The 20,068-nt window shown below is 40.4% G+C and overlaps 4 protein-coding genes across 12 annotated transcripts; 2 read left to right on the top strand and 2 right to left on the bottom strand.

The window, feature by feature from the left end:
* Nucleotides 1-137: 137 nt before the first annotated feature.
* Nucleotides 138-4,972, bottom strand: LOC115757980 (heat shock factor protein). 6 transcript variants are annotated; one of them, XM_030698462.1, is made up of 9 exons: nt 4,772-4,972; nt 4,399-4,632; nt 3,182-3,290; nt 1,975-3,116; nt 1,586-1,911; nt 1,396-1,501; nt 1,196-1,273; nt 1,009-1,084; nt 138-946 (listed from the first exon to the last, which is right to left on the bottom strand). In XM_030698462.1, exons 2-9 carry the CDS (start codon nt 4,612-4,614, stop codon nt 786-788), a joined length of 2,214 nt encoding a protein of 737 aa, XP_030554322.1. In that variant the 5' UTR covers nt 4,615-4,632; nt 4,772-4,972; the 3' UTR covers nt 138-785. The 6 variants fall into 6 exon arrangements, with proteins under 6 accessions (XP_030554322.1, XP_030554323.1, XP_030554325.1 ...); XM_030698463.1 differs by having other exon boundaries at nt 1,205-1,273; XM_030698465.1 differs by having other exon boundaries at nt 1,598-1,911; nt 4,772-4,971.
* Nucleotides 4,973-5,361: 389 nt separating this feature from the next.
* On the top strand, nt 5,362-11,104 carry LOC115757978 (polycomb protein Pcl). Of its 3 annotated transcripts, none has more exons than XM_030698460.1 (6): nt 5,362-5,458; nt 5,729-7,258; nt 7,327-7,499; nt 8,311-8,950; nt 9,020-9,571; nt 9,640-11,104. In XM_030698460.1, the coding sequence occupies exons 2-6, from the start codon at nt 5,771-5,773 to the stop codon at nt 10,066-10,068; spliced, it is 3,282 nt and encodes a 1,093-aa protein (XP_030554320.1). In that variant the 5' UTR covers nt 5,362-5,458; nt 5,729-5,770; the 3' UTR covers nt 10,069-11,104. The 3 variants fall into 3 exon arrangements, with proteins under 3 accessions (XP_030554320.1, XP_030554319.1, XP_030554321.1); XM_030698459.1 differs by having other exon boundaries at nt 9,017-9,571; XM_030698461.1 differs by lacking the exons at nt 5,362-5,458; nt 5,729-7,258; nt 7,327-7,499 and adding an exon at nt 7,859-7,923 and having other exon boundaries at nt 9,017-9,571.
* Nucleotides 11,105-11,193: 89 nt separating this feature from the next.
* LOC115757981 (polyadenylate-binding protein) lies at nt 11,194-17,228 on the top strand. Of its 2 annotated transcripts, none has more exons than XM_030698470.1 (6): nt 11,194-11,414; nt 12,641-12,825; nt 14,850-15,322; nt 15,382-16,426; nt 16,493-16,802; nt 16,881-17,228. In XM_030698470.1, the coding sequence occupies exons 2-5, from the start codon at nt 12,660-12,662 to the stop codon at nt 16,744-16,746; spliced, it is 1,938 nt and encodes a 645-aa protein (XP_030554330.1). In that variant the 5' UTR covers nt 11,194-11,414; nt 12,641-12,659; the 3' UTR covers nt 16,747-16,802; nt 16,881-17,228. The 2 variants fall into 2 exon arrangements, with proteins under 2 accessions (XP_030554330.1, XP_030554329.1); XM_030698469.1 differs by lacking the exon at nt 11,194-11,414 and adding an exon at nt 11,900-12,068.
* A 1,728-nt stretch (nt 17,229-18,956) lies between these two features.
* On the bottom strand, nt 18,957-19,639 carry LOC115757953 (essential MCU regulator, mitochondrial). Its single transcript, XM_030698427.1, has one exon. It carries the CDS (start codon nt 19,523-19,525, stop codon nt 19,241-19,243), a length of 285 nt encoding a protein of 94 aa, XP_030554287.1. The 5' UTR covers nt 19,526-19,639; the 3' UTR covers nt 18,957-19,240.
* Nucleotides 19,640-20,068: the final 429 nt, after the last annotated feature.

Below are 20,068 nucleotides of genomic sequence, written 5' to 3'. Positions count from 1 at the left end.
AAGATCTTAAATATAGACGTGTAACCAAAATCGAAACTAGAATGTCAACGTTCAAATACTACTGCATGCTAATACATTATTTGTATCCCTCAGCATTCTAGATAAAAAACGAAATAAAAGTAGTTTTTTATTGTTTGCAGCCCAAACGCTTTCGAAATGAATATTTATTGCGTATAAGTAATAGTTGTATTTAAGGTATCTATAGTATATATCTTGTTGTCGAAACGTGTTAATTACTAACGTTTTCGTTTAAGCCTATAAACTACGTTCGTTATAACTGCTATTACATGCATATCCCCAAATATTTCGTGTATATATATAAATATACATATATTTATATATTTTTGTTCAACTTGATAAAATTGAAATCAAATTTTCATTTTTTTCAATATAAAATCTACATACACTGCATTAATAGTCTTTCGATATCGTATTACAGCTATAATTTTTTAAATTTTACGAAAAATAAAAATAAAACTGTATACAGAAAATATTATATGTTCTATATATTTTATATATAGTGCGTAAGGCATACATCAATAGGATTAATAAATAGTTGTGTTAGTTTCTTTTCAAAGATAAAAACAATTAAAAACTATTAGAAAAAGCTCAACAGTATGATGGGTGTTATATGAAACAAATATTAAACGACTGTCTCTGAACTATACATTAAATCATATATATGTATAACTGTATGTGTGTTATTAAAATATTGTTATAAACTTTGTTCGCCCCTTTTGTGTTTGAGCTGCTGCTATTACTATTATGTTATTATCTACGGTTATCTACATATCATGACGCGGCGTATTTAGCACGGAGCTTTGCGCCTGCATTTGGCGACCGTTGGCAGAATCTTGGCCTGGCTTGTTATTATCGTCTGTGTCCAAAATGTCAGAGAGATCATACATACTGGGCTGATAGGCCATTAGCTCGGAGCCGCTGCTCGCTGTAATTTGTACAAAAACGTAAATATAACGAGACTTTATACAAAGCGGACTGCTTACACACCTTTCTTATCGCCGCCCATGCTATCATTCAAAAAGGACAGGCCATAATTATCCAACACGTCAGAATCATTGAAGAGCTGCAATCAGAAATATTAAATAAAATTAGGTAAAACATGTGCCTTTACTAGCTTTTTTTATATCTTTCAATTTAAAGCACGAGCATATCAAAACTACATTTATAGACGCACCGCGCTGACCTTCTGTAGTAGTTCCTCGTCGGTCAGCTGCAAAACGGGCATCCTGGCAGCAACGCCCTTTGGCGCAGCCTGAACGTGCACATAGAATAGATGTATAAATATGTTATGAACTGATTGCTTAAACGGACACACGGACAGCATAACAACAAAGTATTAGTAACTATAGCCACTTCAATTGGCTTGATACTTACGCCCATAAGCATGTTTTGATCAATGGAAACTCCCTCGCCGCGCAGCAGATCCTTCAGTGTGTCTAGCTCATCTTGCATATTATCCAAGTGACCGGTAACCTCATCACTGCAACAACAACAACAATTGGAAGGGTATTTGTTAGTATTGGCTACCAATTCGCAACCAAGCGGTTTGGGCTCAGTTACTGACACGCCACTCAACCGTGAGTCTGGTCCATTATCTCCTGTGTACTTGGCCACGGTCATCGGTTGTTGCTGCTGTTGTTGCTGCTGCTGCTGCTGTTTCTGTTGTTGTTGTTCATCATTGATATCCTGCACCCCAGCAGCCGCCTTTGAAGTAGATGCCAAATTCGCGTCGGTTACCAAAGGATTCTCATTGTTACTATTGGCCAAATCAAAGCTGATCGGCGCATTTGCAAACTTTCCAGTGTTCACAGTGGTGCTTCCGAACTGCTGCTGCTGATCCAGCTTGGCGGCTTGCTCATCCATGCCAGCGCTAGACATCAATGAGTCATCCTGTAAGGCACAACAATTACCGTTAAACACATTCTTGTATTTTTCTTGTATATTGTGTCTTACTTCAAAAATATTCGTTGGCATATCGTTGCTTATAAAATTGACATTGTACAGATCCCCGTCGTTTGACTCAGCCTGCTCCAACAAGGTTGGCATGCTTCCTCCAGCCACACTGCTTAACTCCGGCTCCGTCTTTACCAGTACTGGCTGCGGCATGACATTGACCTGTGGCTGTTCCTTAGACTGTGAACGTGCGCGCGAAGCCTTCGGGGACATATCCAAATCGACCTGCCCAATGATTTCTGTATCGCGGCGCTGTTTGTTCTTCTCCTTAAGCTGTTGACGCTTGCGTGCCTCCTGCTCGCGCACCATGGGAGTGGTAAGCACATTCAGCTGCTCGTCGCTGTTGTAAAGACTGTTGGGACTGAGCTGCAAGTTTTGCTCCTGTACATGCGAGTCGGGTGCTTCTGTGACGGTGTATAGCACTTGCTGGCCACCAGGCGAGCAGGCAACGTTAGTTGCTGCATCTCCGCTATTCAATAGCTGAGCATTAATAAAATCCTCGGCGCTCTGATTCGAGTAGTCGTAATTTTGAGAACTTGTGATGCTTGTATTGGAACGTGGTCGCTCCATAGCCAGCGGTGAGACGCTCTCTGCATCATACTGCTTAGCATATGGGCTGTTTGGGTTCATTACCTCGTCAAGTAGCTCCTCGCTTAGCTCATGTATGACAGGGCCGCCTTCGCTTTCCGATTCACTGGCATTACGCTTACGGGCATTCTCCGGTGTATCGTTGATCATCAGTTGCATGTGGCGTTTGACGCCTGACATGTTACGCGATGGCTGCACTATCGAGATTAGAAATTGTATCAACTTGTTGACTATCTGTTGCTGTTTGGCGTGCTTCTGGCGCAGTGAGGCTATTTCGCGCCACAGAGCCTCGTTTTCCTGCTTCATCACCGAAAAGCGCGAGTCCAAATTGTCTTGACGGCCGCGCATAGCCTTGACATCACTGAGCACCTTCGATACAGTCTCCTGCTTTAGCGCGGTCTTCTCATCCACGGTCTTTGTATTAGATATTTTGCGCTTAATGTGATCAAGTAGATAGGGATAATTTCGCTTAAAGCACGGGTGTGAAAACTCAATTTCATCGCGATCAAATCGTAGCCCCCCATTCTCAATAGAGGTGATCTTATGAAAACCATCTAAAATGCAAAGCGAGCTGCTAGTTAAGCTTACTAATTTAATTAAATCTCATATCTCTACTTACACATATTCAACTGACGTATAAAGCTGGCCATGTTGTTATGCTTGTAGTTCAGTGGCAAGAGCTCACGCGCAAATTGCGCCTGATTTTGTATGATAAAACTGCGGCCATCCTGAAAGGAAAGAATAAATAAGCCACAAGTAAATAAAAAGTTTGGACGAGGACAAAATTAGAGAATACTAATGCAACCAAGCACAGAGATTTCAAGAGGATGCCCGTGCATGCATCGTTACAATATAAAGTTGTTACTTTGTGATACAAGAGACGGAGTTTTGGGGAATTCCCGTACTGTTCTTGTCAACTTCTAACTTACCTTCATGCCCATTGGGGCTCAAGGTAGAATTAGTACATTTTAATTTTCCCACTGTCGACAAATAAATGAAAACATGTCAAATTTAAAGAAAAACGCTTAGGCCCCGGCAATCCCGGGAAATACCGACTCGCAATCTACATACAAAAATCTGCCATGCCTAATAATGGGAAAATGAAAACAGCTTTTAGCATGTATCCTGCAGTTAACTGGAGTCTGTGTATATTTACATCACTTCCAGCTGCGATAAGTCCAATTAATTGTTCTACAAAATTATGCTTTTTGGCCAGCTAACCATTTCTAATACTTTGATTTAAGATAAAGGGCTAACCACTATTTGTATTTCCCCACAATTCAAGCACTAAAATTCGACATTACGGCAATGTGATAAGGCGCCGGAATTAAAGTATTTGAATATCGGGTCAGAATTATCTAATTATAAAGCCACACATGAAAAAAGCGTGTGAAATATGGAAGTGGCAATCACCAAAAAAGCTTGCTTATCTATGCACACACTTCGCGAAAGCAAGCCCAAAACAGAATAAGCAACACACAGGGCAGGAAAACAAAATTGAATTGAATAGTGACAGACAGACTGACAAGCAGACGGACGGAGAGGGCAGGCAAATGGAAAATTTTCAGAGATGCATTGGATGGAGGGCACGCACGTACGCACGCACAGCCAATGCAAATAACAACAACAATAACAAAAACAAAATAGAGAGCAGTCCTCTTGCATACGTGCGACTGAGCACTGCAGGAACAACAACAACAACAACAACGCATCAACGAGTGTGCAGACAAATGACGTAGTGAAAGTCGAGTCGTAGTGTATTTAAAACACCTGTGTTTTGTTGTTGTTGCCATGCCAAGAGAAAAAAATATGTAAATAAACAATATGGCGGCCTACCTTGCTCCAACAAATTAAATTATTTGTATCAGGATCGTCAACGAGCCGCCAAAGTTTCGCCAAAAAGGCAGGCACTCCGCTGCCGCTGCCCGTTTCACCAACTGTATGCATGTTGCGACGTGGTCGCTGCTGCTGCTGATCCTCGTCGTCCTCCTCTTCTTCAGTTGATTCGTGCTTTAGTTGCACGGATTTAAAACTTGCACGCGTTTTGGACATATAAAGCGACGATAAAAACTGCGTACAAATCGTTAGAAGAAAGAAAACTTGTATGAATGAATATAAATTTTCACTATGGGCACAGTCCACATCCAGTCGTCACCATATATTTCAACATGTATGTATGTATGTGTGTGTGTGTGTGTGTGGTACCTACCGCAACACTTTACAGCTTTTTTTTCTTGATTAAAAATTGTTTTAAAATCAAAAAGACAATGTTATTCACTTGATTTACACTTTGTTCTTCTTGAATCTTACAATCACTTTACACAACTTTATATTTTATATATTTTTTTTATGAATTTAATGCACAGCGTAATTGTTGAATTTCACGAATAAAATACTTTTTCTTCTTCGTCCGTACTGTCTATCGCTATCGGTCTCGATGCTGACTGCTGAAAAACCTATCGTAGACAACGCTGCAGCTATTTATATGGTTTTAAAAGTATCGAGTACTCGCTGGTATATTCTACCGCGATACAATAATACTTGTATTTGAATTTAAAACCAATTAAGCAAGAAACAAAAGAGTTTTGTTTTGCATTTATCTGAGATATGTTGATATGTTAATTGTATTATTTTTTTTTAAATCGCTTAAGCGAAAAATTCAAAGGGCCTGTATTAATATACGCTGTCCAACACTGTTCAGTTAACACAGGTCATTCTTTAACACTGTGCATATGCTGAAAAATGGCTGACACTTTTAATTGCCGAATCAAGTGATTGTTTTAGTGTATTTTGCTTGATTTAATGCTAAAATATGCACAAAATTACTTAAATCTAAATAACGAATATAATTTAATGCTATACTAATTTAATACATGTGTTGAAACACATTAAAAAGGTATGTAAATGCACGTTTAAAATTGCGGCTAGTCGTGCACGACTGCGTGAGAAAAAATGTAGGTAAGAAGTAGAATACAAAAGGGCCCGCAAACGGTTTTCAGTGCTCTCTTTTTCTGTATGTTATGTATATGTGAGTGCGCGTGTAAGTGTGAGCAGCAACAAATTGCTCGAAAAAGGCGCCAGTTTGTTGTTGCCGGACAGGCAAAAACGTATAAATCAAGAATTAACCACTGACTGTTTTTTTTTTTGTTTCGTTTGGATTATACAGAAAAGACTGCGCACAAAGCAACTGCACAATAAATTAATTCAAATGATGAACAACCATTTTCACTTGCAACCACACGACCACAGCAATGTGTCTCCAAATGTTGCGCCGCAATTTGCTGGCGCTGTCGCAGCACCAACAACATACAGTTATTTAACACAACCAGCAGCCGCGACGACAAATCCACAGCAATGGCTAACCTATCAAATACTGCCGCCTCCTCCACCGACCCTCGCAACAAATGCTGGCGGTGGGCTAACGCCAACAATAGGTGGCGCCAAGCGTTATTATGCAAACACAAACACAACAGCAGCAGCGGCAACGCATCCCAGCAGCATTCAAATAACCAACAACTATACACAGCAGCAGCACCAGCAAACGCAATCGCCGCAGGCGAGTCCCTTTAAGGCCAATAATATAAACAATATACGCATTATAAGCACAGCACCCAATGTGTATAGTTTAAATAAAACGGCTGACCAGTTAAATCAGCTGTATGCCACGCCCACATCAACAACAGCCGTAACTCCTGCAACAGAACTATACGCGCCAGTTGGTGCCTACTATGCAGCAACGCCAAATCTGCAGCCCAAACTGCAGCCACCGCCGCTGGTGCCGGTGAGCAGCAACAGCAATAACGTTGCGATTGGCAGTGTGCCGAGCAACGGTGCACCCTCTTCTACGGTGGTGCTGGATCGCATTAACATATGCATCAACAATCACTATACAGAACCAAATCTTTGCCAGCCCTCGCCCATCATACCCGCTATACAGCATAAGGCGCTTCTGCCACTTATCGATAGCAGCACAGCTGACAGCAGTTGCAGTAGCAGCAGCAGCTGCTCGAATGGCCGCAGCAGCAGCAGCGCAGCTACAGCCGCTGTTATAGTGATAGACGAGCCGGACTCCACAACAACAACCCCGCATACGCCGCCCACAACGCCTGAAACTTTGAGCTCGCCTCTTAAATCGCCGGGCAGCAACAGTAGCTGCGTGCTCTTGCCAACGACACAGCTGAAGCAGAGCTTCACCACAGTCACGCAGAGCATTGAGGAAGTAGCTGAAGTTTCAGTGGCTGCCGCAGCACCACCCACACCTCCCACACCGCCGCCGGCAGCACCCAGTCCTGCTCCGATTAGCTATGCGCTGCAAGAGGACGTGTTCATTAAATGCAACGATGGACGCTTCTATTTGGGCACCATAATCGCACACTCCGAGGAACAGTATCTGGTGCGTTTCGACGACAAGTCAGAGCAATGGTGCGAGCTGGAGAAGCTACGCAAATTGGGCAACGAGCCGAGTACGGGTGCCGCCGCCAGCCAAAGCGGACCCATGTGCGTGGCCTGTAAGCGGGCACAACACGAGGATATTGTTGAAATTTGCGAGCGTTGCGGCCGTGGCTATCATCGCGGCTGCACCACAGAAATCGCTAGCGGTATTTGGTGCTGCAAGCGTTGCGCAAAGCCCATGAAAATGCAGCCAGCACTTGAGGCCAACAAACCGCCAGGCATTTGCCGTCAGTTACCCTATCATGTAGGTGCAGTCATGTTATACACAAGCTATATATAATTTTATTTTATTTATTATCTATTGTTCAAAAGGCGGACAAGCTCAGCTGGGATGAAAAGCATCGCGTGAATGAAGAGCAAATTTATTGCTATTGCGGCAAACCTGGCAAATTCGATCACAACATGCTCCAATGCTGTAAGTGCAGGAACTGGTTTCACACCCAATGCATGCAGAACTTCAAGCGCAAGCTGCTGCGCGGCGACATGTAAGTGTGTCATACCATTTTTCCATATGCACCCAAAACCTTTTGTTAGCCCAAATAACAAAACAAGAATGATATATTATATTTCTCAGTATTCTTTGAAAAATTGACCAAATACCAAAGACCGCTAATAGTTTTTATATTATTTTATGAATGCCGTTTAAAGATAGTGGGCGTCCTTAGTGAACAATAGTTGCTCGACCTTTGCTATGAACGAGCGTAAGAAGTCCTGATTTGAACCGGGGAGGCAATGCCCAGATGCTTTATCTTATATTAAGGCTAGACGTTCATAGTGAATGTGCATAGTTGATTTGTCTTTCTCTAAGCAGGGCCTGCTTTTTGCGTCACTGTTAACTGTTTGGTGCCCTGTTTTCTAGATGACCGGTTGGTCTTTAGTCGTATCATCGGATAATTCCTGTTATATACGGTAACTGAGGGTCAGCAATCTCAGCTCCTCGAGGTATTTTGCTAAAGAAACAGAGGTTTCTGGACTTCGTTTGAAAATTAGATACCATGGCTTTCGCGAAGACCCACAGAATAGGCACTGCGCTCTTTGGGGAATCTAATCCGGCTCTTGCGAGCACGTCCGCAACTTTGTTGAAGAAGATAGGGGCGTGACCGGATAGAAGAGAAAGAGCGTGAATTGCAAAGTAGGGAGGAAAGTTCAAAGTTCAGAATATTTGTCCCTTACAGATTCTAAACCATGTACCTGTACAGATACAAAATTTCTCTGTCAAACATTCATTTTAAATGCATAACGAAATTAATATCATGAGTCAAACTAAACCAATTTGTACGAATTTTATCGCCGCAGCTTCTTTGTGTTCTGCTGCACTGTGTGCAACGATGGTGTTGAGTTTGTTCGTCGCCTGCAAATTGATTGGGTGGACATGCTGCATATAACGCTTTACAATTTGCGCAAGCATCAGCATCAGAAGTATCATCATTTGTTGAAGGATATTTGGCCGTTTATACTGGAGCAGCGGCATCAGTTACCCATTTGCGAGGAGTGGCGCCAGCTGCCTGAGACGGCACTCATGGAGCGTATTAAGCAAACGCTTAAAGAGTATTCGGATCGTTTCGTCTGTGGACGCGAATTTAAGCGTGCGCCTGCTTACTACGCGCTGCGTCACAGCGGACCACCATTGACACCGCGCGTGTTCCTGCAGCCAGAGGAGGTGCTCTGCGATGAGCTGTTAGTGAACAAGTTTAAATTGCTGCTGATGCCAGAAGAAGAACAGGAGCTGGAGCCGAAGGCACTTCAAGAGGGCGCAACCAAAACTGTGGCTACCAAGGATGTGTACGAGTTTCATACGGATGAGGACGAGGAGGAGGCGGCCGAGGCAGAGGCTGAAGCCGATACCAGCGAAGATGAAATACCCATCAAGCAGATTATGGAGAAGGTCAAAAAACAAAACAAGCAGCAGCCTGCGATAACAAACGAAGATCACCAGGTAGATTTTAAAACAAAGCCATTTTTGTTTTTAGATTAGTTACTATTACATTTTTCAATATGCCAGCAGATAAGCAATGCCCAGAAACGCACGCCTGATTTGGCCGATGACAATGCCAACGATGGTGAACCTAGCAAACTGTTGGCACCCGTTCCACCTCAGCTCGATGCAACCGTCAACGGCAACAGCAACAGCCGCAAACGCAAGGCATTCCGTTTGTCGAAACGCTACGACAACAGCCGCAACTGTGATCTCTCTTCAGATGAGAATTCAAGCAGCAGCCGTGGCACCAGCTCGCTGGATCTCATCATACCGCCGCCGGCCAATTTTCTCGGTCGCAACAATCCCTTCTTGATGGCCACACCCAAGAAATCAGCACAACAGCGCAATGGAAGCGTTGGCGCCGGCGCAGCTGGAGTTGCCGGCATCATCAATAGCATTTTCAAGCTTAAGAGCGTAAAGCAGTTGAGCAGCATTGAGCTGGCCAAGGCTACGGCGGCCGCGAACCAGCCTCGCATGGTGCGCACCATAAAGCGAAGACTGAGTGCCAAAGATATTACCATAGGGCCCAATCAGGAGGTGCGCAGAAGACGCACTCGACGCCTGACCACGGCCATTGAGGTAAGTTTGCAGTTGCTCAATTTTTGGTTATAGATTATTGATATTCCAATCCATGTTTATTTACATAGGTGATCAACACTACAACAATCAATCCTATACCCAGCCACTACTTTCCCATTTATGCCAAAGATTTGCAGCCGCCGGCCCCGCTGCTGCCGCCAGAGAAGCCGACCCATGGCCGTTTGCTGCGCCAGCGACCTCAAAAGTCGCGATGCGGCACGCCAACGAACAGTCGGCGCAACTCCACAAGCTCCACGGTTACCAATGGCAGCAGCAGCACCAGCAGCGGCGGTACGCCAGCCAATGGAAATTCAATGCTTGACCTAAAGCAATCGGTGAACAGATACTTTGGTGGCGCCATGAATCGTATCGATGCCGGCGAATCCTTTGCCATACGCGCCAAACGGCGCATGGGCAATGGACAGGTGCAGTATTTGGTGGAGTGGGGTAGCGATGCTGCTGTTGCTGTTACAAGCGGAACTCCAAGCGAAAACTGAGACTTTGGCACTTGATGCGTCTACTGATTACTTATTACTTTCATTTTATGGTATTTTCTCATTTATTGTTTAAGCCGAAAGTTTTCTGCCAGGTTTTTGGGCCCAATTTTTGTTTTGTTAATCTTAAATAACGCCACTGCCAAAATAGGAAAAATGTTTAGTACGAAATGTTTTTGGCATTAAAAAAAAGTACGCAACTGAATACAGGTTTTAATTGTGCAATGGCAGTTTCTTGTTGAAATAGGTAAAATGTAACTGAAACATCATTTTCTTTGTAAATCGATTTGGCACTTGAAAGTATTACAACATTAAACTGAAGCTATTGTTTAAATTTATTGCTGAATATGGGGAAACGTATTGAAGTATATCAATAAATAAATCTAATCGCCAGAATTGAAAGCAGTTTGCTGTATAGAATTAAGTTTCAGTTCCAACTACTTTATAGCTATTACTACATACATATTACTATATATATTTTTGAAAAATATATGTACTGTACTTGAACTAAATACATAAACTTAAACATACAAATTACAAATCATGTTATGCATACAAAATATATTTGAGGTATACTACGCATTAAAAAATTGAGCTAAAACAAAAGAAAAATACAAATTAGGGCTAATTAAATTTACCCATAGATTAGACATAATTCAATAATGGATAAATACAATTAAATATAAGTATTATGAAAATCCACACGAAATCAAAATCGAGTTGAACGCAAACAAAATCTCATGCATTAGCATTCGCAATTGCATTACAAAAGTAAACAAAAACATTTAAGCATTATTCTATATGTGTACAATAAACTTTTAAATAAATGTTTATACATAAGTGCATTGATATAACTAGCATGTGTGTTTATATCTTTGTATACTCTAAGCAGGAAATGGAGTAAAGCGAGAAACTGCTGTATCAATTTTCAATAAGAAAATAAACCCTATACACACGAAGATGACTCACACGAAAGCTCAACGAATACCGACTGTGCAAATGCCTTTCCAAAAGTTTGATAACATCAAGTAGGCGATGCAGGCATTGAAAAATGTTGACATTTTTGTTTAGCTCGTTGTCAGTCTTCCTGCCACCTCATTAGGAGACACACTAAGAAATTAAAAAATAGGTTTATTAGCCGAAAAAAAACTCAAAAAAATATTAAACAATTGGTTAGATGCAGTCATTTGTTTGGATTAATTGAGTGTTGTTTATTTCGTATAAAATACAAAAAACCAAAAAAATTTAACTAATCGAGTGCATTTAAACAACAAACGTTGTGTACTTGTGAATCCGCGCATTAAGCACGTCGCGTTGCGAAAGTCTTGCTACACCCCCCACCGACACCGGTAAGTTTAATCAGGGGAAAACCAGAAATGCACACACTGATATTAAGAAACTTCTGGAAAATTCCATGCAATCTTCCAGAAACATCTATGGTTAGAGTTTAAAAAGGGGGAAAAAAGGGTTTTGGAGTGGAGCTCTCTCAATTATAATAAGGTGTATATATATATTTTAATTTAGTATTCCTTTATTAAATGCTAAAAAAAATTGTATATTATTGGCAACATAAATTTACGTTTGCCTAAAATGTTCGGTGGAATTATAAAAAAAATGTTGATATTGACGATCTTTTAAAATCTTTTATTGCGGGTAACATGGATATAGAAAAGTTTGACGTAAATGTTGTAAAAGTAGTGTTGGCAAATACTAAAACAGTGTTCGATAAGGACAAGAACTAGCGAGCAACACTCATCTTACATTAGCGAGAACAAAATGTAGCGAGTTATTTTCTTCCCTCATCAAGTAGGCGAGTGATTTTATCGGCGAGTCGAGTAGAGTCCGTTTAAGTGAGCGGTCGTGGTTTCGCTTAGCACACGACTTATCACATATTTTTTGTGAAGAAAAAAAATCTTAAAAAAATAAAAAAAAAAATTAAAAATATAAAAAGCAACCAAAAAAATTGTAAAAAGTAGCAAAAAATTCGAGCAAGTGCTGAAAACGTAAGTACGATTGTAAATACAAAACCACGATACGAAACAAAGTCGAAATTTTCTTGTGAAATGTGATTCGTGTGCCACGCAAGATGGCGACGTAAGCTGCTGTCGTTCAAAAAGAGCGCAGTAAATTGAAAAGAAAACGAACAAAGACCCAGCCCATTGTCTGACTTGCAAGTTGAATTCTGTACTTATATTACTAAGGATTTATTACACAAATTAGAGTAAATTAATGATTGTAGTGCGGGCTAAAGGTTTACATGTGTATGTGTGCGCGCATGTGGAAATTTTCCAACATGCGTTCTGGATGTTCGTATTGGTGTGTGAAAGAGGGAAACACAGCAACAACAAAGCACATGCCTATGCCGCGCAGTGTTGCCATGTCGACCAATCGACCGCCGTTCAACTGTCACATGCGTCAGTATTGCCACAGAGACACGCACACATGCAGCAAACATTCTGAAAGCAAAAACCACGCCGCTTTTTTTTTTGTCACTGTGTTTTTGCATTTTTTTGTTTGCCTGTCTAAGGGACAGGGCGAAGCTTTGCATATCGAAATATACGTTTATTTTTCGCAGGAGGACCTAATCACCAAAAATGGCTTCTTTATACGTGGGTGATTTACACCAGGACATTAACGAAGCGGGACTATTTGAGAAGTTCTCCACTGCTGGCCCAGTTCTGTCCATTCGTGTCTGCCGCGACGTTGTTACCCGTCGCTCATTGGGCTATGCCTACGTCAATTTCCAGCAGCCAGCCGATGGTGAGTAATAGTTCCATAATAATGTAATTGTAAAATTTACAATGTGTACACCCATACATGCATTGCTAACACGGAGCTCCCTCAGTGACACCAGTAAAGAAAACACGTGTGCAATTTTTTGCACCGCACAAACACGATTGGAGCACTCGCTGGCTTTCGTGCGTGTGTATGTGTGTGTGTGTGTGTGTGTGTGTGTGAGCATTGAAATTCCAGTTTCTGAAAGTGAAAGAGAGAACTAAAAGGAGAAGGAAAAACAGCTGGTTATTGCTAGTCATCATTAGCAACTGGAAGTTTTATACAAAATGCAATTGTGATGCTATAATATTTAATTTCAACAATGGCTTATCGCACACGGCGCGCCCCTCTCTCCCAACGACTCGCAATGGCGTCATATTAGTTTTGCCTGCAACCATTGTTTCCAAGTGCCGCTCTCACAGTCGTGAACGCAGCTGTATATGGGAGAGTATGCGTGTATGTGTCATAAACATGTGTTTATTGTTTATGCTCGCGCCTTTTAAAATTAAACTCGCTGGAGATTTTTTTCTCTTTATTTATAGGTTATATTCGATTAGCAAATATTTGCACGTTTTGATATCTATTTTCGAGTGTCGCGTTGGCAAATTTTTGTCTTCCACTCTGTCAACACTCTGAGTGATATGACTTTGTTTTGCTTTCACTTTTTATGTAAAATGCAAGGCCAGTTGCCATAATGCCTGTGCATTCATGTGCCGCTCATTCATTAACACGTGTAAATTCTTGGCATGCCTAAGTCCATCAGATCACGACTCGACTCTAAACGATGTTTCTCTCTTTTGTTTTTACCAACGAAAACAAACTTAAACTTTCACCGCAGCAACTACAAAACTGCGCTTCACTCAGCTTTTGTCGTTGTTTACGAACGAAAGGTCGTTTACATTTTGGCTTTTATTGAATTAAGGCAAGCACCACTGTCCGTGGTGTGTGAAAGCGTAGACGCCGTATCGTCACATTCCGCTGAGTTTACTGAACTCCGACTGTTATGATTTGGATACGTTTTTGGAAGTTTTTCTTTCCTTAATTTTTGTTTTAAGGTTAGTGTAATACAAGCAACTTCTACCCATTGGTTGGTCAAAAGTCTTATATTTTGTGCTGACTAAGATTCAAAGTTGCAAGAATAATACGTGACTTACCGTGTAGATGAGGCACCGATTCTTATTTACAGAAGTAGAAGCGTAACAATTAAGTACATTTTTGAGAATAAGTTGAATGTGGCAACTTCTACCCATTGGTTGGTCAAAAATTTACAACCATTTTGAGCCGACTAAGATTCAAAGTTGCTAAATTAAATAGCGTAACTTACCATGTGAATGAGTCTACAGTAATCATTTGCAGAAGTAGAAGCGTTACAATTAATTACATTTAATTAAGAATAAATAAAGGTTCGCAACTTCTACCCATTGGTTGGTCAAAAGTCTTATATTTTGTGCTGACTAAGATTCAAAGTTGCAAGAATAATACGTGACTTACCGTGTAGATGAGGCTCCGATTCTTATTTACAGAAGTAGAAGCGTTACAATTTAGTACATTTTTGCGAATAAGTTAAATGAGGCAACTTCTACCCATTGGTTGGTCAAAAGTCTTATATTTTGTGCTGACTAAGATTCAAAGTTGCAAGAATAAACACCGCAACTTACCATGTCAATGAGTCTACAGTTATCATTTACAAAAATTGAAGCGTTACAGATTGCAAATAGAAGTAGTTCATAATTATAAATGCCAAACTAACTTTAGGTAAATTATACAAGTGGGTTGATCAAACATCTTTCTGTTTTAGATGCATAAGATTTAAAGCTGCCGGAGAAATGCTTACAAAATATACAAAAAAATGAATAATATTTATAATAGAATATTTCCCATTAATTTGGGGTTAAAATTAACGCAAAGCTGCTGCAATTTGCATATAAACAAAAGTACTTTTCTTTCTTCTGTTAATTAAATTTAAACAAGTATTTTAAAATGTTTCGTCTTTATTTCTTCTTTATCAGCTGAGCGTGCTTTGGATACAATGAATTTTGATTTGATTCGCAACAAGCCCATACGCATTATGTGGTCGCAACGCGATCCATCACTGCGCCGCTCCGGAGTTGGCAATGTGTTTATCAAGAACCTGGATAAGGCAATTGATAACAAGGCTATTTATGACACTTTCTCCGCGTTTGGAAACATTTTGAGCTGTAAAGTAGCTACCGATGAAAAGGGCAACTCCAAGGGCTACGGATTTGTCCATTTTGAAACAGAGGAGGCAGCGAATACGTCCATTGATAAGGTCAACGGCATGTTGCTTAACGGCAAGAAGGTCTACGTCGGCAAATTCATTCCTCGCAAGGAGCGCGAGAAGGAGCTCGGCGAGAAGGCCAAGCTCTTCACAAATGTCTACGTTAAAAACTTTACCGAGGAGTTTGATGATGAGAAGCTGAAGGAATTCTTTGAGCCATACGGCAAGATTACCAGCTACAAAGTAAGTTAGCGGAATGCCTACAAATAATATGTTGTTTTATTTCCCTTTTTACTTTTCAGGTCATGTCCAAGGAAGATGGCAAGAGCAAGGGCTTCGGCTTCGTTGCCTACGAAACAACAGAGGCTGCTGAGGCCGCCGTGCAAGCGCTCAATGGCAAAGATATGGGCGAGGGCAAATCTCTTTATGTTGCCCGTGCACAAAAGAAGGCCGAGCGCCAACAGGAGTTGAAACGCAAATTTGAGGAGCTAAAGAAGAAGCGTCACGAGTCCGTGTTCGGTGTGAATCTGTACGTCAAGAATTTGGACGATTCCATTGACGACGAGCGCCTGCGTAAAGAGTTCTCGCTATATGGAACAATCACCTCGGCTAAGGTTATGACTGACGAGGAGGGCCGCTCCAAGGGTTTTGGATTTGTTTGCTTCATTTCACCCAATGAGGCCACTTGCGCCGTGACTGAACTAAACGGCCGTGTCGTGGGCAGCAAGCCATTGTATGTAGCACTGGCCCAGCGTAAGGAGGAGCGCAAGGCGCACCTTGCATCACAGTATATGCGTCACATGACCGGCATGCGTATGCAGCAGTTGGGACAGTTATTCCAACCCAATACCGCTAGCGGTTTCTTCGTACCCACAATGGCGCCCAGCCAACGTTTCTTTGGCCCACAGATGACCACACAGATGCGCAGCACGCCACGCTGGGCACAACAGATGCGCCCCGCCACAGCGGTGCAGAGTGTACAGGCCGGCGCCGCTTCAGCTGCTGCCTCAGCCGCTGCCGGTGGCTTCCAGGGTGCAGCCGGTGCTGTGCCAACTCAGTTCCGTCAGTCCGGAGCCGGAGCGCGCGGTGCACAGCCCCAGCAGGTGCAGGGCACCCACGCTGCAGCTGCTGCCGCCGCTGCAGCCAACAATATGCGCAGCTCTGGCGCACGCGCTATCACAGGCCAGCAATCGGTGGCCGCTCCCAACATGCAAATCGCTGGCGCTCAAATTGCCGGCGGAGCTCAGCAGCGTGCTGCAAGCTACAAGTACACCGCCAACATGCGTAACCCGCCAGTACAACAGATGCAACAGGCCCAGCCGATGCCACAGCAGCTGCAGGGCAAAAGTAAGTATATGAATCTAACTTATCCACAACACTTTTTTAATTCACGCCTATAATTTTGCTTTGCAGACCAAGAGAAGCTTATTGCCTCATTGCTGGCTAATGCCAAGCCACAGGAGGCGAAACAGATCTTGGGCGAGCGTCTGTATCCAATGATTGAGCGCATGCATGCCGCACTGGCTGGAAAAATCACTGGCATGTTGCTGGAGATTGAGAACTCAGAGCTTTTGCACATGCTGGAAGATCAGGAGGCACTCAAGGCCAAGGTTGAGGAGGCAGTCGCTGTGCTCCAGGTGCATCGCGTCACTGAGCCCGCAAACTAAGCTCGAACAACAAAGCGGATTTAAAATTTTTTATAAATCACTCGACACCCAAAAATGTACGTATTACATTATACAGTGAACAATCTGCTAACAGTTTGTTTTATATTATATTTATATATATTTTATATTTCCAGTTTTTTCCCACATTCACTTTCAATTTTAAAAATTAAAAAAAAAAAAACCAAAAGGAACACATGAATTCGCATTGATGCTCAAGCAAAGAAAAAACGCAGCGAATGACACAAGAAATATAACAAGAATAGGATGAACAATAAACTTGATGGCTAAAAGAAGATGAGAGGAAAGCTCCAAAATAGCCGACTATTTACTCTTTTCCGTTAGGGCAACGACATAAAAACAATTTCAATCATTTAATTTCGAACGCATTTACGCATGACCACAACGCAGAGGAAATTAGCTACCTGCTTACAACAAAGGAAACAAAATGCATCAGGCGCAGATGTTTTTTTTTATATATATATATTTTTCATTCTTTTGGATTTTCAAACTAAAATGAAAAGAGAAAAAAAAACAACAAAAAACGAAAAATATGTACGTTTAGAAACATTTTATATACATATTTTTCCCTGTATATATATATAATATATATATATATATATATATTTATTTTTTTTGCTTGAACTGAGATGTTTATTTTGTATGCGTAAACAAAATGCAGAATAAATAATTATAAATGCAAATGGCAAATAATTGAAATTGTTAAGCCTGTCGGCAAGTTTCTTGTTACATCAACACAACAACAAAAAATTTAAATACTTTTCTTACGCTAGTATACTACACATCTTTCAAACAACATCAAACAAACATGAAAGTCGATGTAATATTTTTTCTGTCATTTCAAAAGAAAAACCTACTTTTAAAAAAGAAGAAAAAAGAATACAAAAAAATTGCAAAAATGTTAAAATAAATAAAAACGAAAAAATGTAAAAGTAAACACGAGAGATATAGAGCAGAAGAAATATACCAACAACCAACCGCAAGAATATGAGAGTCAAGTTTTTGCTACTTTGAAAACCAACAAAAATCAATATGTTGAGAAAAAATACAATTTTAAAAAAAGAAAAATATAAAAACAAAAAATCTTACAAAAAAATTGAAAAATCGATGTAAAAATACAAAAAAAAAAAAATATACATATATATGTATATATATAAACATATATGAGAAATACACGAAAACATGAAGGCGCTAAAGCGCGAAACAGAACGTGTGGAAAATAAGGTTGACAGGAGAAATGCGATCAAGCAGGATTTTTATGTTTATTAAAAAAGAATTAAAAAATAAAAACATTACAATTTGCATATATATATATATTAAAAGAAAAAGCAAAACATGTGTAAAGCAAGCGGGACGCCAAGTTATTTTTTATTATTTGCGTTCAGCCTTTTGTTAAATGGAGGATGTTTTTACACCATAAATACGAGTATATTAAAGCAAAAGAATAAAAATAAAAAGAATAGGCCATGCCCAAGTAGCATGCTGTGAAATTCATATTTTTTTAATAAATAAAATGAAAAAGAAAAAAAATAAAAAACATTTGAAAAAATTGCAAAACACGAAAACATTTATACGCAAACAGCTGCAAAAAATATTACAAATATAACAAAAACAAAAGCAACACATAACCAAAACCCGATTTGGAATATTCAAATGTTCATTTTTGTGCGTAACCTTTTACTTTTTATAAAATATAATACACATACACACACACACACACTTGAATACATAATATATATATAACAGATATAAACAACCAATAATTTGTAAAATTCAAGATATATTTGTTAACAAACTCGATTGCACTTTGAAGATTGAGCTACAAACTTCGATATGTAGGCGCCGCTTTGAGCCAACCAAATATATGTTCGAATGAATTGTAGAAAAGGCGCACAGCGAGCAGTGAAAAAAGAGCAGAGCATAAAATTTGTACACCCTGAAAATTTCATTAAATAAAATTCCACTTCGGCAAAAACAAAGAAAATGCATATTTTTTCTAGTAATTTAAGTTTACAGCAGGCTTCCTGGCCAAAGCCCGATTCCTGGCTTGAATTAACTTACAATGTGGGTCGGTCCTACAAGCATGCGACCCGCAGAAGCCTCTTCAAGATTTGTGCGTATAAAGACGTACATATATATTTATTTTTATATCGTCTGATAAGTTTATATAACAAATCGCACATGCTCACGCGTTTAATTTTTATGCGTTTTATTTAATGTGCTAACAATAGTCTTTATAAAGAGAGCTTGGCAGATATTTTCTTCGATTTTTGCAGTAGTTAACAGAATCAAAAAGCAAATCGAACGTAGAGTCATTATCCTTAAAGTTATATTAGATTTAATATTACAAAATGGATAAAGTGAGATGAATAAACTTTTGGCTTTTGCTGGGTTAACAAAAGGAAGCAGACTCCAAGTTGTTGTCTAATCCAATCGTGACTAGGGCATGCTCCAATTGGCGTTCCCGTCGCGTACTTTAGTCCTCATCATCGTCGTCGTCGGCGGGCACAAACAAATCGTTCTCCTCCAAAAAGTTTGCCACGTTCTTGCTGATGGTGGCGCCCACAAATAGTCCAGGAATCACGGCACAGAAGATAGCCAACAGCCCAAAGGGCATCTCCGATGGTTTTGGCTTAAAGGCACCGCTACGGAAAGTAACACCTGACATCCGACGACGCACAATGTTGTTGTTGCAGGCAGTTTGTTGGGCAAATTTATGAAGGGCTACATTAAGCGGATACGCTAGCCTGGAAACACTCATGGCGATGTCCTTTAACGCGCTATATGTGTCTAGAAATATATATTTATATTTTTTATAAATGTCAACTTTTGCTATATGTATGTAACGCAGCAGAAACTTGTTATGGTCGGCCGATGTCAAATGTGCATACCATCGAGATTCGTATAAGAAAATCGATGCCGATACTTTATGCGTCACCAACACTGCCAACATTATTGAATCAGCTGGCTAGATAATAAAAAAGAGTGTTGCACAGCGCAAGAAGAGCGCGTAACTCAAATAATAAACCGTGCTATCTTTTTAGATAAAACTGCTTTATTAATGTTGCTCTCATTTTACAATTTATAGGTTTGTGTGTGTATATATTGCAGAGCGTTTATAAATGCCCATGGGTTACATTTTTGTATGTATATGTATAAATATATATTTACTTTCAACTAGTAAAAGTTACAAATTTAGCCATTGATTGCGCCTTTTAATACATCGATTTAAGTGTATTAAATTTACTCCGTTTCATTATGTTTGTTATGGTTTACTGTGTACTTATATTATTCATATTGATTA

The sequence above is a fragment of the Drosophila novamexicana genome, unplaced genomic scaffold (assembly GCF_003285875.2).
Source record: "Drosophila novamexicana strain 15010-1031.04,08,12 unplaced genomic scaffold, DnovRS2.1 tig00000121-arrow-pilon, whole genome shotgun sequence".
Lineage (NCBI taxonomy): Eukaryota > Metazoa > Arthropoda > Insecta > Diptera > Drosophilidae > Drosophila > Drosophila novamexicana.
Note: the sequence above shows the minus strand (reverse complement) of the source record. Positions and strands in the feature narration are given on the sequence as shown.

What these genes read in the sequence shown, in the direction of transcription:
- LOC115757980 (XM_030698462.1), bottom strand. Translation starts at nt 4,614, where the DNA reads ATGTCCAAAACGCGTGCAAGTTTTAAATCCGTGCAACTAAAGCACGAA. An exon ending in TGCCAACGAATATTTTTGAA is followed by an intron (nt 1,912 to 1,974) that starts GTAAGACACAAT and finishes TGTGCCTTACAG; the next exon opens with GATGACTCATTGATGTCTAG. An exon ending in TACTACAGAAGGTCAGCGCG is followed by an intron (nt 1,085 to 1,195) that starts GTGCGTCTATAA and finishes TTCTGATTGCAG; the next exon opens with CTCTTCAATGATTCTGACGT.
- LOC115757953 (XM_030698427.1), bottom strand. Translation starts at nt 19,525, where the DNA reads ATGAGTGTTTCCAGGCTAGCGTATCCGCTTAATGTAGCCCTTCATAAA.
- LOC115757981 (XM_030698470.1), top strand. Translation starts at nt 12,660, where the DNA reads ATGGCTTCTTTATACGTGGGTGATTTACACCAGGACATTAACGAAGCG. An exon ending in TTTCCAGCAGCCAGCCGATG is followed by an intron (nt 12,826 to 14,849) that starts GTGAGTAATAGT and finishes CTTCTTTATCAG; the next exon opens with CTGAGCGTGCTTTGGATACA. An exon ending in GCAAGATTACCAGCTACAAA is followed by an intron (nt 15,323 to 15,381) that starts GTAAGTTAGCGG and finishes TTTACTTTTCAG; the next exon opens with GTCATGTCCAAGGAAGATGG.
- LOC115757978 (XM_030698459.1), top strand. Translation starts at nt 5,771, where the DNA reads ATGATGAACAACCATTTTCACTTGCAACCACACGACCACAGCAATGTG. An exon ending in AAGCTGCTGCGCGGCGACAT is followed by an intron (nt 7,500 to 8,310) that starts GTAAGTGTGTCA and finishes TTATCGCCGCAG; the next exon opens with CTTCTTTGTGTTCTGCTGCA. An exon ending in GCCTGACCACGGCCATTGAG is followed by an intron (nt 9,572 to 9,639) that starts GTAAGTTTGCAG and finishes TTATTTACATAG; the next exon opens with GTGATCAACACTACAACAAT.